Source organism: Oncorhynchus kisutch, unplaced genomic scaffold (assembly GCF_002021735.2).
Source record: "Oncorhynchus kisutch isolate 150728-3 unplaced genomic scaffold, Okis_V2 scaffold1764, whole genome shotgun sequence".
NCBI classification, from domain to species: Eukaryota; Metazoa; Chordata; class Actinopteri; order Salmoniformes; family Salmonidae; genus Oncorhynchus; species Oncorhynchus kisutch.
Window position 1 is genome coordinate 28757 of NW_022263709.1, and position 15270 is coordinate 44026.

Below are 15270 nucleotides of genomic sequence, written 5' to 3' on the forward strand. Positions count from 1 at the left end.
CAGTGTCTCAGCCCCAGAGGTGTGTGGTCTTCTCCAGTGTCTCAGCCCCAGAGGTGTGTGGTCTCCTCCAGTGTCTCAGCCCCAGAGGTGTGTGGTCTTCTCCAGTGTCTCAGCCCCAGAGGTGTGTGGTGTCTTCTCCAGTGTCTCAGCCCCAGAGGTGTGTGGTCTCCTCCAGTGTCTCAGCCCCAGAGGTGTGTGGTCTTCTCCAGTGTCTCAGCCCCAGAGGTGTGTGGTCTTCTCCAGTGTCTCAGCCCCAGAGGTGTGTGGTCTCCTCCAGTGTCTCAGCCCCAGAGGTGTGTGGTCTCCTCCAGTGTCTCAGCCCCAGAGGTGTGTGGTCTCCTCCAGTGTCTCAGCCCCAGAGGTGTGTGGTCTCCTCCAGTGTCTCAGCCCCAGAGGTGTATGGTCTTCTCCAGTGTCTCAGCCCCAGAGGTGTGTGGTGTCTTCTCCAGTGTCTCAGCCCCAGAGGTGTGTGGTCTTCTCCAGTGTCTCAGCCCCAGAGGTGTGTGGTCTTCTCCAGTGTCTCAGCCCCAGAGGTGTGTGGTCTTCTCCAGTGTCTCAGCCCCAGAGGTGTGTGGTCTTCTCCAGTGTCTCAGCCCCAGAGGTGTGTGGTCTTCTCCAGTGTCTCAGCCCCAGAGGTGTGTGGTCTTCTCCAGTGTCTCAGCCCCAGAGGTGTGTGGTCTTCTCCAGTGTCTCAGCCCCAGAGGTGTGTGGTCTCCTCCAGTGTGTGTTGAAAGCTTGTAAATAGTAACTGCTGAAACGTGGAATAGTGTCCCGTATCACTTGTGACCTTAGATGGGAATATTCCAAAATAAAAAATAAAATAAAATAAAATAAAAAATATGACTAAACAAAAATATGTGTCTATGTCAAAGTGAGACGGACGTTACAGGACGAAGAAGAGAGTGAAGAGGAAGACGAGTTTGAAGATGGTGGTGTAGGAGAGTGAAGAGAACAGGACGAGGATGAGGATGAGCAGAATGATGGGTTGAAACATCTAGGTGGGATTAATAAGGACGGCGAAGGAGGACGAGTCAGGAAAACAGAATGGTAGAAAGACAGGAAGAGAGAACAGATTAAAAGCAGGTTAAACAATACTGACATTCAGACCAAATAGAGGCCTGTCCTACAGTAGATGTAATACTGACATTCAGACCAAATAGAGGCCTGTCCTACAGTAGATGTAATACTGACATTCAGACCAAATAGAGGCCTGTCCTACAGTAGATGTAATACTGACATTCAGACCAAATAGAGGCCTGTCCTACAGCAGATGTAATACTGACATTCAGACCAAATAGAGGCCTGTCCTTCAGTAGATGTAATACTGACATTCAGACCAAATAGAGGCCTGTCCTACAGTAGATGTAATACTGACATTCAGACCAAATGGAGGCCTGTCCTACAGTAGATGTAATACTGACATTCAGACCAAATAGAGGCCTGTCCTACAGTAGATGTAATACTGACATTCAGACCAAATAGAGACCTGTCCTACAGTAGATGTAATACTGACATTCAGACCAAATAGAGGCCTGTCCCACAGTAGATGTAATACTGACATTCAGACCAAATAGAGGCCTGTCCCACAGTAGATGTAATACTGACATTCAGACCAAATAGAGGCCTGTCCTACAGTAGATGTAATACTGACATTCAGACCAAATAGAGGCCTGTCCTACAGCAGATGTAATACTGAAATTCAGACCAAATAGAGGCCTGTCCTACAGCAGATGTAATACTGACATTCAGACCAAATAGAGGCCTGTCCTACAGTAGATGTAATACTGACATTCAGACCAAATAGAGGCCTGTCCTACAGTAGATGTAATACTGACATTCAGACCAAATAGAGGCCTGTCCTACAGTAGATGTAATACTGACATTCAGACCAAATAGAGGCCTGTCCTACAGCAGATGTAATACTGACATTCAGACCAAATAGAGTCCTGTCCCACAGTAGATGTAATACTGACATTCAGACCAAATAGAGGCCTGTCCTACAGCAGATGTAATACTGACATTCAGACCAAATAGAGGCCTGTCCTACAGTAGATGTAATACTGACATTCAGACCAAATAGAGGCCTGTCCTACAGTAGATGTAATACTGACATTCAGACCAAATAGAGGCCTGTCCTACAGTAGATGTAATACTGACATTCAGACCATATAGAGGCCTGTCCCACAGTAGATGTAATACTGACATTCAGACCAAATAGAGGCCTGTCCTACAGTAGATGTAATACTGACATTCAGACCAAATAGAGGCCTGTCCTACAGTAGATGTAATACTGACATTCAGACCAAATAGAGGCCTGTCCTACAGCAGATGTAATACTGACATTCAGACCAAATAGAGGCCTGTCCTTCAGTAGATGTAATACTGACATTCAGACCAAATAGAGGCCTGTCCTACAGTAGATGTAATACTGACATTCAGACCAAATGGAGGCCTGTCCTACAGTAGATGTAATACTGACATTCAGACCAAATAGAGGCCTGTCCTACAGTAGATGTAATACTGACATTCAGACCAAATAGAGACCTGTCCTACAGTAGATGTAATACTGACATTCAGACCAAATAGAGGCCTGTCCCACAGTAGATGTAATACTGACATTCAGACCAAATAGAGGCCTGTCCCACAGTAGATGTAATACTGACATTCAGACCAAATAGAGGCCTGTCCTACAGTAGATGTAATACTGACATTCAGACCAAATAGAGGCCTGTCCTACAGCAGATGTAATACTGAAATTCAGACCAAATAGAGGCCTGTCCTACAGCAGATGTAATACTGACATTCAGACCAAATAGAGGCCTGTCCTACAGTAGATGTAATACTGACATTCAGACCAAATAGAGGCCTGTCCTACAGTAGATGTAATACTGACATTCAGACCAAATAGAGGCCTGTCCTACAGTAGATGTAATACTGACATTCAGACCAAATAGAGGCCTGTCCTACAGCAGATGTAATACTGACATTCAGACCAAATAGAGTCCTGTCCCACAGTAGATGTAATACTGACATTCAGACCAAATAGAGGCCTGTCCTACAGCAGATGTAATACTGACATTCAGACCAAATAGAGGCCTGTCCTACAGTAGATGTAATACTGACATTCAGACCAAATAGAGGCCTGTCCTACAGTAGATGTAATACTGACATTCAGACCAAATAGAGGCCTGTCCTACAGTAGATGTAATACTGACATTCAGACCATATAGAGGCCTGTCCCACAGTAGATGTAATACTGACATTCAGACCAAATAGAGGCCTGTCCTACAGTAGATGTAATACTGACATGTCCACAATGCATACTAAACAATGGACTATTACCGGCCAACGGAAACCCTGGTGTGCTTCTAACTCTGTTCAACTTACAGACAGTGGTTCCTCCTCCTCTTTGTCCTCTGGCTTGGGGACATCCAGTCTGTCTATAAAACCCTGCAGCTCCTTCCTGAAGGCCTTCATCTGAGCGGTGATCCTGTACAACAACTCGTGCTCCCTGACGGTGCTCCCTTCCTCCTCGTAAAGCTCCCCATTGGAGACCATATAGACCCGGGCCTCAGCCATGATGGTGCCGGTGTCTGCTATCAGCCTGTCGACGGTCCGGCCCAGCCGCTCTGCTTCTATACGGATGTCTACCATCTGCTGCCGGTCCTTCAGGCTGCGGGGGAGGAAACGGCCCTCGGGGGAGTAGAGGGTGCGGGTTGGGGTCAGGCACCGGATGTTACGCACCTGGATTGGTAGGGAGACGGGATAACCTTAGCTTCAGCTTGTCAGCTTCACTGTATTTAATACACAAAGCATTATGGGTCACTGTGGTGGTGCACGATGCTGTATCACCTCGTCCGAGTCGCTCTCCCCTCCGATGGGACCTTCTCGTTTACGGTGAGGTGGGAAGCGCGATGAGGTGGAGGCGTCATCTCCTCCGTCACTCTCTGCGTCACTTTCCCGGGGGCTGGCCCTGATGCCCAGGTGTGACGCCAGGTCGTAGCGCTGCATGTTGGACAGCAGGACCCGGTTCTCATACTGCATCTGCATCACCTGTAGAGGAAAGGAGACAGGATAGCATTATGTTAGCGTCAGAGACAGGATAGCATTATGTTAGCATCAGAGATGATTAGCATTATGTTAGCGTCAGAGATGATTATAGCATTATGTTAGCATCAGAGATGATTAGCATTATGTTAGCATCAGAGACAGGCTAGCAATATGTTAGCTTCAGAGATGGAAACCATTATGTTAGTGTCAGAGATGATTAGCATTATGTTAGCATCAGAGACAGGCTAGCAATATGTTAGCTTCAGAGATGGAAACCATTATGTTAGTGTCAGAGATGATTAGCATTATGTTAGCATCAGAGACAGGCTAGCAATATGTTAGCTTCAGAGATGGAAACCATTATGTTAGTGTCAGAGATTATTAGCATTATGTTAGCGTCAGAGATGGATAGCATTATGTTAGCTTCAACTGTCAGCTTCATTTCATGTCAATCAATTCAGGAAAGTAAACTGAAACTTCCAATGTGTTCTCACAGAGAAGCATGGAGGGAAATTGGAATTGGAGTTCCAGGTAACGACATGAATTGAAGGAATTAGAATGGAAGTGACCCCCACAGAGCATCGTGGGTAGTGTAGTCCATCATGCTGCCTCACTTTGCCACTCAGCTCGTTGATCTGTAGCCTGGCAGCCTTTAGCTCCTCCTGCAGTACCTCCACCTTGGCCCGGTCTGCAGCCGCCCCGGAGCCACCCCCTCCACCCCCGGCGCCGTGCCTGGAGCCCTCCTTGTACTTCAGCTTGTTCAGCTCCCCCGTCACCTAAAAGACAGATTTAGTAGTGGGGGTTGGATTGAAACAGGATGTACTTTAAATTATAAAACTACCTTCTGTCAAAAAAAAAGAGCGGACGAAGAGCGCATGATAAACCTTATGAGTGGCCATTTGACCTGATGATACGTTGGTACGAGGGGGTGTTGAGAGAGAGAGCTAAATGTGATCAGTAACGACAAATACTCTACTACATGACTCACACGTAGAATGTAAACATCTGCTTTCCAAATGGCACCCTATTCCCTATATAGCACACTAGTTTCAACCAGAGCCCTTTGGTCCCTGGTCTAAAGTAGTGCGCTATATAGGGAATAGGGTGCCATTTGGGACTAACACTGTTGTTCTCCTCTACATCCTGCAGTAGTAAGTAGTGCACTATATAGGGAATAGGGTGCCATTTGGGAGTCACCTTGTTGTTGTCCTCCTCTGCGTCCTGTAGGTTCCTCCTAAGTAGCTCTGCCTCGTCCTCCACCAGCTGTAGCTGCTGTCTCAGCTCCCTGAGTTCCTCTCCCTGCTCCCTGCTGCAGCCATGCTCAGCCGAGCCTCCTGCCACCTCATCCCTGGCAATGCATCAATCAACACGTCAATGAACACATCAATCAATCAATCAATACATCAATCAATACATTAATCAGTCAATACATCAATCAACCAATCAATACATTAATCAACACATCAATCAGTCAATACATCAATCAATACATCAATCAATCAATACATCAATCAACCAATACATCAATCAATCGATACATCAATCAACCAATACATCAATCAATCAACACATCAATCAGTCAATACATCAATCAATCAACACATCAATCAACACATCAATCAATACATCAATCAATAAATACAGCAATCAATACAGCAATCAATACAGCAATCAATCAACACATCAATCAACACATCAATCAACACATCAATCAACACATCAATCAACACATCAATCAACACATCAATCAATACATCAATCAACCAATACATCAATTAATCAATACAGCAATCAATACAGCAATCAATCAACACATCAATCAATAAATCAATCAATAAATCAATCAATGCATCAATCACTCAATACATCAATAAATACATTAATCAATACATCAATCAATCAATACATCAATCAACACATCAATCAATACATCAATCAATAAATCAATCAATGCATCAATCACTCAATACATCAATAAATACATTAATCAATCAATACATAACTCAATGCATCAATCAATCAAATATATCTTGTTTATTTACAAAGACATACGGAGATCTGAAAGGATTTGATTGGTATAAGCAAGATGGGGAAACTTCTATCTAGCCTATCAGAGAGCAGGGTGGAGCTACTACCATATTGCTGACACCTGTCAAATCCTCTCAGTGCATCAAGTCTATAGGGCGTAGGGTTTAGGGTTTAGGGGTCCATTGGGCCTACCTGTCTCTCATGTCCTCCAGTTCAGCCTTCAGTCCTCTATTCTCCACCTCCAGCTCTACGATCTTCCTCCCCAGGATGTTGGCTTCCTCCTCCACCAGTCTCAGTCTCAGTTTCAGCTCTGACTCCCGGGTGGTGGCTGGTCCTCCAGCCTCTCCCTTGGGCCCAGGGCTGTCCACATCCCCGTAGAAAGAGCGGTATTTCTGCAGCTCGTGTTCCAGCCGGTCCTTCTCCTTGTCAATTTTAGCCATTTTTTTCCTCATTAAAATGGCTTCCTCCTTGATGAAGGCTAGCTGGCATTTCAGATCCTCGTTGTCCTCCTGAGGAGAGAAGAAGAATGAAGAAGATGTGTTTTGATCTCTCATCATTATAGTTTGACGAATAACGATGACGCCGTACCTCTATTGGAGTCTGTGGAATCCTTTTCTCCTTCTGAACATCCCTGCCTCCTCTCCTCTTCAGTGACAGCTGCAGAGGATAAAGAGGACATCACACCGTCAGCCCACCTGTTACCTGTTGTACGTGACTGGTGGAATCTGTTGTGGACAGTTCAATGTGCTTTACAGACAGACTGTCGGTCATTAAAACACGACTCTCAGAACCTCTTAACTAACAAGCTTGTGATGAGTAACCAGGACCCTGTGTTAACTCCCTGAGCTATAACGTCTTTAGCTTTAGCTCGGCAGGCTAACACAGTGTTATGGCGCACACAGGAGACCTGGGTTTGAACACAGACGATCACATGACACTGCAGAACCTTGCCCTCCTTAACAGCAGGTGTCCTCATCACCTCCTTCTCCAGCTGGTTGTGCAGGGCCTGCTCGGTCACCTCCACCTAACCCTAAACCACCACCCAAAACCTCCCCTGTCTACCCCTAACCCTCCCTGCCCCCCCCCCCCCCCCCCCCCCCCCCACCTCACCTCACCCCTTCCCTCCCTCTCCCTCATCACCTCCTTGCCTTCTCCAGCTGGTTGTGCAGGGCCTGCTCGGTCACCTCCACCTAAACCACCACCCAAACCCTCCCCTGTCTACCCCTAACCCTCCTTGCCCCCCCCCCACCTCACCCCTTCCCTCCCTCTCCCTCATCACCTCCTTGGCCTTCTCCAGTTGGTTTTGCAGGGCCTGTTTGGTCACCTCCACCTAACCCACCACCCAAACCCTCCCCTGTCTACCCCTACCCCTCCCTGCCCCCCCCACCTCACCCCTTCCCTCTCCCTCATCACCTCCTTGGCCTTCTCCAGTTGGTTTTGCAGGGCCTGCTCGGTCACCTCCACCTCACCCCTTCCCTCCCCCTCATCACCTCCTTGGCCTTCTCCAGTTGGTTTTGCAGGGCCTGTTTGGTCACCTCCACCTCACCCCTTCCCTCCCCCTCATCACCTCCTTGGCCTTCTCTAGTTGGTTTTGCAGGGCCTGTTTGGTCACCTCCACCTCACCCCTTCCCTCCCCCTCATCTCCTCCTTGGCCTTCTCCAGCTGGTTTTGCAGGGCCTGTTTGGTCACCTCCACCTCACCCCTTCCCTCCCCCTCATCACCTCCTTGGCCTTCTCCAGTTGGTTTTGCAGGGCCTGTTTGGTCACCTCCACCTCACCCCTTCCCTCTCCCTCATCACCTCCTTGGCCTTCTCCAGTTGGTTTTGCAGGGCCTGTTTGGTCACCTCCACCTCACCCCTTCCCTCCCCCTCATCACCTCCTTGGCCTTCTCCAGTTGGTTTTGCAGGGCCTGTTTGGTCACCTCCACCTCTATCAGCTTTTGCCTTAGTTGCTCGTTCTCCTCCTCCGTCTTCGTCCTTTTCTCCTCCACATTCTCCAACTCATGGTGCAGGCGCACTGACACGTCCTTCGCTACCTAGAGGGGGGGGGGGAGATAGGGGGGGGCAGAGAAACAGGGAGGGAGAGGCAGAGAGACAGGGAGGGAGAGGGAGAGGCAGAGAGACAGGGAGGGAGAGGGAGAGAGACAGGGAGGGAGAGGGAGAGAGACAGGGAGGGAGGGGGAGAGAGACAGGGAGGGAGGGGGAGAAAGACAGGGAGGGAGAGGCAGAGAGACAGGGAGGGAGAGGCAGAGAGACAGGGAGGGAGAGAGACAGGGAGGGAGGGGGAGAGAGACAGGGAGGAAGGGGGAGAGAGACAGGGAGGGAGAGGCAGAGAGACAGGGAGGGAGAGGGAGGGAGACAGGGAGGGAGGGGGAGAGAGACAGGGAGGGAGAGGGAAGGGGAGAGGGAGAAAGACAGGGAGGGGAGAGGGACAGGGAGAGAGATGGGCGATGGTCTATTAGTATACATGGTCTATTAGTATACATGGTCTATTAGTATACTATTAGTGTACAGTCCATTCCGTAAGTATTCTGACCACTTGACTTTTTCCACATTTTGTTACGTTACAGCCTTGTTCTAAAACAGATTAAAATGTTTTTTTACCCTCACCAATCTACACACAATACCCCATAATGACATCACAATACCCCATAATGACATCACAATACCCCATAATGACATCACAATACCCCATAATGACAAAGCAAAAACAAGTTTTAAAAAACCCAGAAATATCACATTTACATAAGTATTCAGACCATTTACTCAGTTCTTTGTTGAAGCACCTTTGGCAACGATTACAGCCTTGCGTCTTCTTGGGTATGACGCTACAAGCTTGGCACACCTGTATTTGGGGAGTTTCTCCCATTCTTCTCTGCCGATCGGGTTGGATGGGGAGCGTTGCTGCACAGCTATTTTCAGGTCTCTCCAGAGATATTCAATCGGGTTCAAGTCCGGGCTCTGGCTGGGCCACTCAAGGACATTCAGAGATTTGTCCCGAAGCCACTCCTGCATTGTCTTGGCTGTATGCTTAGGGTCGTTGTCCTGTTGGAAGGTGAACCTTCACCCCAGTCTGAGGTCCTGAGTGCTCTGGAGCAGGTTTTCATCAAGGATCTCTCTGTACTTTGTTCCGTTCATCTTTCCCTCGATCCTGACTAGTTTCCCAGTTCCTGCCGCTGAAAAACATCCCCACAGCATAATGCTGCCACCACCATGCTTCACCGTAGGGATGGTGCCAGGTTTCCTCCAGACGTGACACTTGGCATTCAGGCCAAGGAGTTCAATCTTAGTTTCATCAGACCAGAGAATATTTTTTCTCATGGTCTGAGAGTCCTTTAGGTGCCTTTTGGCAATTTCCAAGCAGGCTGTCATGTGCCTTTTACTGAGGAGTGGCTTCCGTCTGGCCACTCTACCACAAAGGCCTGATTGGTGGAGTGCTGAAGAGATGATTGTCCTCCTTGATGGTCCTCCCATCTCCACAGAGGAACGCTGGAGCTCTGTCAGACTGACCATCAGGTTCTTGTTCACTTCCCTGACCAAGGCCCTTCTCCCCCTATTGCTCAGTTTGGCCGGGCGGCCAGCTCTAGCAAGAGTCTTTGTGGCTCTAAATTTCTTCCATTTAAGAATGATGGAGGCCACTGTGTTCTTGGAGACCTTCAATGGTGCAGAAATGTTTAGGTGCCCTTCCCCAAGATCTGTGTCTCAACACAATCTTGTCTCGGCGCTATATAGACAATTCCTTCGACCTCATAGCTTGGTTTTTGCTCTGACATGCACTGTCAACTGTGGGACCTTATATAGACAGGTGTGTGCCTTTCCAAATCAGGTCTTATCAATGGAATTTACCACAGGTGGACTCCAATCAAGTTGTAGAAACATCTCAATGATGATCAATGGAAACAGGATGCACCTGAGCTCAATTTTGAGTCTCATAGCAAAGGGTCTGAATACTGATGGAAATAAGGTACTTCTGTTTTCATTTTTTAATCAATTTGACAGGATTTCTTAAAACCTGTTTTTGATTTGTCATTATGGGGTATTGTGATGTCATTATGGGGTATTGTGATGTCATTATGGGGTATTGTGATGTCATTAGGGGGTATTGTGATGTCACTATGGGGTATTGTGATGTCATTATGGGGTATTGTGTGTAGATTGATGAGGATTTGTTTTTATTTAATCCGTTTTGGAATAAGGTCGTAACGTAACAAAATGTGGAAAAGGTCAAGGGGTCTGAATACTTTCCGAATGCACTGCATATGTAACTGTATAGACACAAGCCTTATGGGAATAGAATGGCATTTGGATCCAATCAAATTGCATTCATAACGTCCACAGTTTACAGCAGACACAGTCTAGACAACCTATGAGATATAGTCTAGACAACATTACCCTATTACAAATAGAGTCTAGACAACATTACCCTATGACAAATAGAGTCTAGACAACATTACCTTATGACAAATAGAGTCTAGACAACATTACCCTATGACAAATAGAGTCTAGACAACATTACCCTATGACAAATAGAGTCTAGACAACATTACCCTATGACAAATAGAGTCTAGACAACATTACCTTATGACAAATAGAGTCTAGACAACATTACCCTATGACATATAGAGTCTAGACAACATTACCTTGTGACATATAGAGTCTAGACAACATTACCTTGTGACATATAGAGGCTAGACAACATTACCTTGTGGCATATAGAGTCTAGACAACATTACCTTGTGACATATAGAGTCTAGACAACATTACCTTGTGACATATAGAGGCTAGACAACATTACCTTGTGACATATAGAGTCTAGACAACATTACCTTCAGGTCCCACCCTATGACATATAGAGTCTAGACAACATTACCTTGTGACATATAGAGTCTAGACAACATTACCTTGTGACATATAGAGTCTAGACAACATTACCCTATGACAAATAGAGTCTAGACAACATTACCTTCAGGACACACCCTATGACATATAGAGTCTAGACAACATTACCCTATGACAAATAGAGTCTAGACAACATTACCTTCAGGACACACCCTATGACATATAGAGTCTAGACAACATTACCCTATGACAAATAGAGTCTAGACAACATTACCTTCAGGACACACTCTATGACATATAGAGTCTAGACAACATTACCTTATGACATATAGAGTCTAGACAACATTACCTTCAGGACACACCCTATGACATATAGAGTGTAGACAACATTACCTTCAGGACACACCCTATGACATATAGAGTCTAGACAACATTACCTTCAGGACACACCCTATGACATATAGAGTCTAGACAACATTACCTTGTGACATATAGAGGCTAGACAACATTACCTTGTGACATATAGAGTCTAGACAACATTACCTTCAGGACACACCCTATGACATATAGAGTCTTAGACAACTTCAGGTATTTTAACAAACCTAACGCATTGGTAAATCTAAGCGCAGGCAGTAGGTTCATTGGTGTGTTAGAGATATTTTTGCTATTTTCACAATCTCATTTATTGGCGCACTTGCTGGCTTTGGCGCGAAAGGGCTTGGTTTTGATGAATAAACAAGTTGTGGGTGTCTCGAGGCTTGGCCCCTCACTGAAATGCAATGGTTCATTGGATCAGTGTAAAACTTTGCACATACACTGCTGCCATCTAGTGGCCAAAATCTAAATTGCGCCTGTGCTGGAATAATACATTATGGCCTTTCTCTTATATCTCAAAGATGATGGTATAAAAACATACAAAAAAACAGTTGTTTTTTTCTTTTAATTTTCTTCTACCAGATCTAATGTGTTATATTTTCCTACATTCCTTTCACATTTCCACAAACTTCAAAGTGTTTCCTTTCAAATGGTATCAGTAATATCCATATCCGTGCTTTAGGTCCTGAGCTACAGGAAGTTAGTTATCCTAGAGTCTAGACAGCGTTTTACCTTCAAGTCCTGCTCCAGGGCCCTCAGTAGCTCTCCGTCTACCTCTCCGGTCTGAGCGAACCTCATCCTCTTCCTCTCCGCCTTCCTCAGACGGTACTGGAGAATCCGGGCAGTTCTTATTGGCTCGCTCCAGCTCACGACGCATGTCCTGCAGCTGACAGGCGTCCTCTTCGTAGAACGTGTCTCTCATCTCGTCCATCTCCGCTCTCATCTCCTCTATCTCAGTCTAATCGGAACGAATGAGAGAGAGAGAGAAAGAGAAAGATGGAGAGGGACACAGCAATTAGAGGAATCAATTAAACATTATAGAGGCAACAGCAAAGGCGTTATGCCCTATAGGGGCACAGGGGCACAGGGGCACAGGGGCACGTGCCCCTCAGATTTTTGCTGTTTAAATTTGATTTTTTTAAATGTTAATAAACATTTGTACACATTTTTGGTTCATTTTTTCTCTGTAATACAACTAGCAAGTTTTATGAAGCAATTTTACTTATTATTATTTATTTATCTATTTTATTTATTATTATTATTATTATTTATTATTTATTAATCTATTTTATTTAGTTATTATTATTATTATTTATTAATCTATTTTATTTAGTTATTATTATTATTTATTAATCTATTTTATTTAGTTATTATTATTATTATTATTTATTTATCTATTTTATTTATAATTATTATAATTATTTATTAATATATTTTATTTATTTATTATTATTATTTATATATTTGATTTATTATTATTATTATTTATTAATATATTTTATTTAATAATAATATTGTTTATTTAGCTATTTTATTTATTATTATTATTATTATTACTATTATTATTTATTAATATATTTTATTTATTTATTATTATTATTTATATATTGTATATATTATTATTATTTATTTATTTATTTATTTATCTATTTTATTTATTATTATTATTTATTTATCTATTTATCTATTTTATATATTATTATTATTTATTTATCTATTTTATTTATTTATCTATTTTATATATTATTATTATTTAGTTATTTATTTATTTATCTATTTTATTTATTTATTATTATTATTTATTTATCTATTTTATTTATTTATCTATTTTATATATTATTATTATTTATTTATTTATTTATCTATTTTATTTAGCTAGCCCAGATCTCCCAACCTCATAACTACCAAGGAGACATTTTTAGGCTATAAAGTTAGAGTAGCTAGCTTGTCTAACTATGTTAGCTGGCATGCCTGCTGGTAAAGTTTGGTAGACTTTAGAAAAACAAGCAATAACTAAATGTACTGAATAAGACTCATATTCCTTTCAATCTTCGACCATGATTTGAGCAGAGATGCAGAAAAGCATATTTAGTTTCTTTGAAAAAAGAACCACCAGTCAGGAGGATACAGACGTCTCAAGAGGTACGCTCAGATATGCAGGAAAAATACACATTTTGGCCATAGAATTAAGCATAGTGATTATGGCTCTAGATTGCCGGAAAAAGCTGTTTCAGGTGTTTTGAAAAAATGCAAAATTCTCCAATTTATGGACAGGGGCGAAGCCCCTCTCCGGAACCCCCCCCCCCCCCAAGCCATCCTCATGTACTTTCTGCCTGGTGCATGACGCCCCTGGGCAACAGTATAAAGCATAGGCTGCTAAAACATGCTGTTATTTAAACCCATACAGATGTGACAGTGGCAGACATATATACATACCTTTAGTTCATCGTTTTCATCCTCCAGTTTCTCTATCTCCTCCTGAAATAGCTGGTCGGGCTCAGGTACCGGTTCGGGCTCGTTAACGATGGCCTCAGGGGAGAGATCCTCTGGTTCCACCGTTTCCGTGACCGGCTCCGGGGGAGACGGTGTCTTCGCCTTCATCTTTCCTCCTCCTTTCTTAAGCTTTTATTCAGGTGAAACTGGATCAGCTCCGACTGCAAACATCCCTCTCTCCAGAAGCCAGGGCCGCAGCCCACACTGCTCTTGCCGGAGCTCTTTTTGTTTCCGGTCGCTGTGCTGCTAGCCTCGCCTTCTCCTCCCCCCTCCTCTCGGGTTATTGTTCTTCAATTTAGGAGATTTGGATGAACAAGGCTGATCAGAAACAACCCGTGTTGTATCCCCCCTTCAAACACGATATATCAGTACAAACGCGAGTCTTCAGACGGACTACTACGCTCCTCTGCCGCTCCTCTGCAGCTCCCAGCAGCCGCCGCCGCCCTGGTCAACGTATGGATTTCAGCACCATCGGACTGGACAGGGGCCGCGCCTGCCGCGCTTGCCGCGCCTTTGGAAGAAGAAGACAGTCTGTCTTTGCTGGTTGCCGTGGAGACCGGGGAGCTGCCGCGGTTGCCTCTCCCTCCTCCGCACTGCTTTGACGTGATGATCTTTGACAGAGTGCTGCTTTTCGGTGTCTCTTTAGATCCAATGTCTTTGCCGCCAGCCGGGGAGGAAGCGCGCTGTTGCTGCTGCTTTCTGTTGCTATTGTCTAGCTGGCTGCGGGAGTCGGCAGCGCCGCCCGAGGCAGGGTTCATGGTGTCATACAGAGAGGATGGACGTTCAGTTCAATAGCCTAGTCTACATCCACATCACCCAGACAGTCCCTCCCTGCGCTGTGTTCTTCTGGCTGAAAAAGAATCCAGTGAACACATCGTTATTTTAAGGACAAACGCAAAGAAAAAGAACCCGAGAAGCCGGTGGGGATTTGCTTTCATGCGTTTCTTGAAAGTAGACTCAAGTAGGCTAAACGAGAGGCCACTCTATTTTGAGAGGTGTTTAAATATAGAGCATATTTGAAATTAATATTCTATGTAAAGCGCACCTTCATAACAACACTGGCCCAATCCACCCACAATGAGGTTGCAGTAGAGGCAAACCATTTAAATTCAGCATTTGCATCTCCCAACACCATCAGACTAGGCTACTAGCCCGCACGCACGCAGGGAATGGCTGCAGTAATTGGGAAATCTCATCAGCCAATTAGGCTGAAGCATGTGTCCAGCCATTCTACTGTAGATCTCTCTCTCTTCCCACCCCCCCTCTCTCTCTTTCTCCAATCTCTCTCTCTCTCCATTCTCTCTCTCTCTCTCTCTCTCTCTCTCGCATCTCTCTCTCTCTCTCCTCTCTCTCTTTCTCTCTCTCTTTCGCGCCCGCTCTCTCTCTTTTAAAGACAGGATTCTTCGGAGCCCTGACCTCTAGAAGTAAACAATCGTCGAGAGGCTCGAGGGAAAGTGTTTTTGAATATCTGTCCGGCTCGTGGCAGT

The 15270-nt window shown here is 44.8% G+C and overlaps 1 protein-coding gene across 1 annotated transcript; it reads right to left on the reverse strand.

Moving 5' to 3' along the window:
• Nucleotides 1–626: 626 nt before the first annotated feature.
• Nucleotides 627–13924, reverse strand: LOC109885589 (protein SOGA3-like). Its single transcript, XM_031818996.1, is given in 11 exon segments — nt 627–994; nt 3388–3744; nt 3853–4053; nt 4665–4826; nt 5248–5398; nt 6271–6587; nt 6667–6735; nt 7954–8112; nt 12023–12130; nt 12132–12248; nt 13727–13924. Coding segments are annotated over 11 exon segments (1917 nt in total). The 5' UTR covers nt 13892–13924; the 3' UTR covers nt 627–883.
• Nucleotides 13925–15270: the final 1346 nt, after the last annotated feature.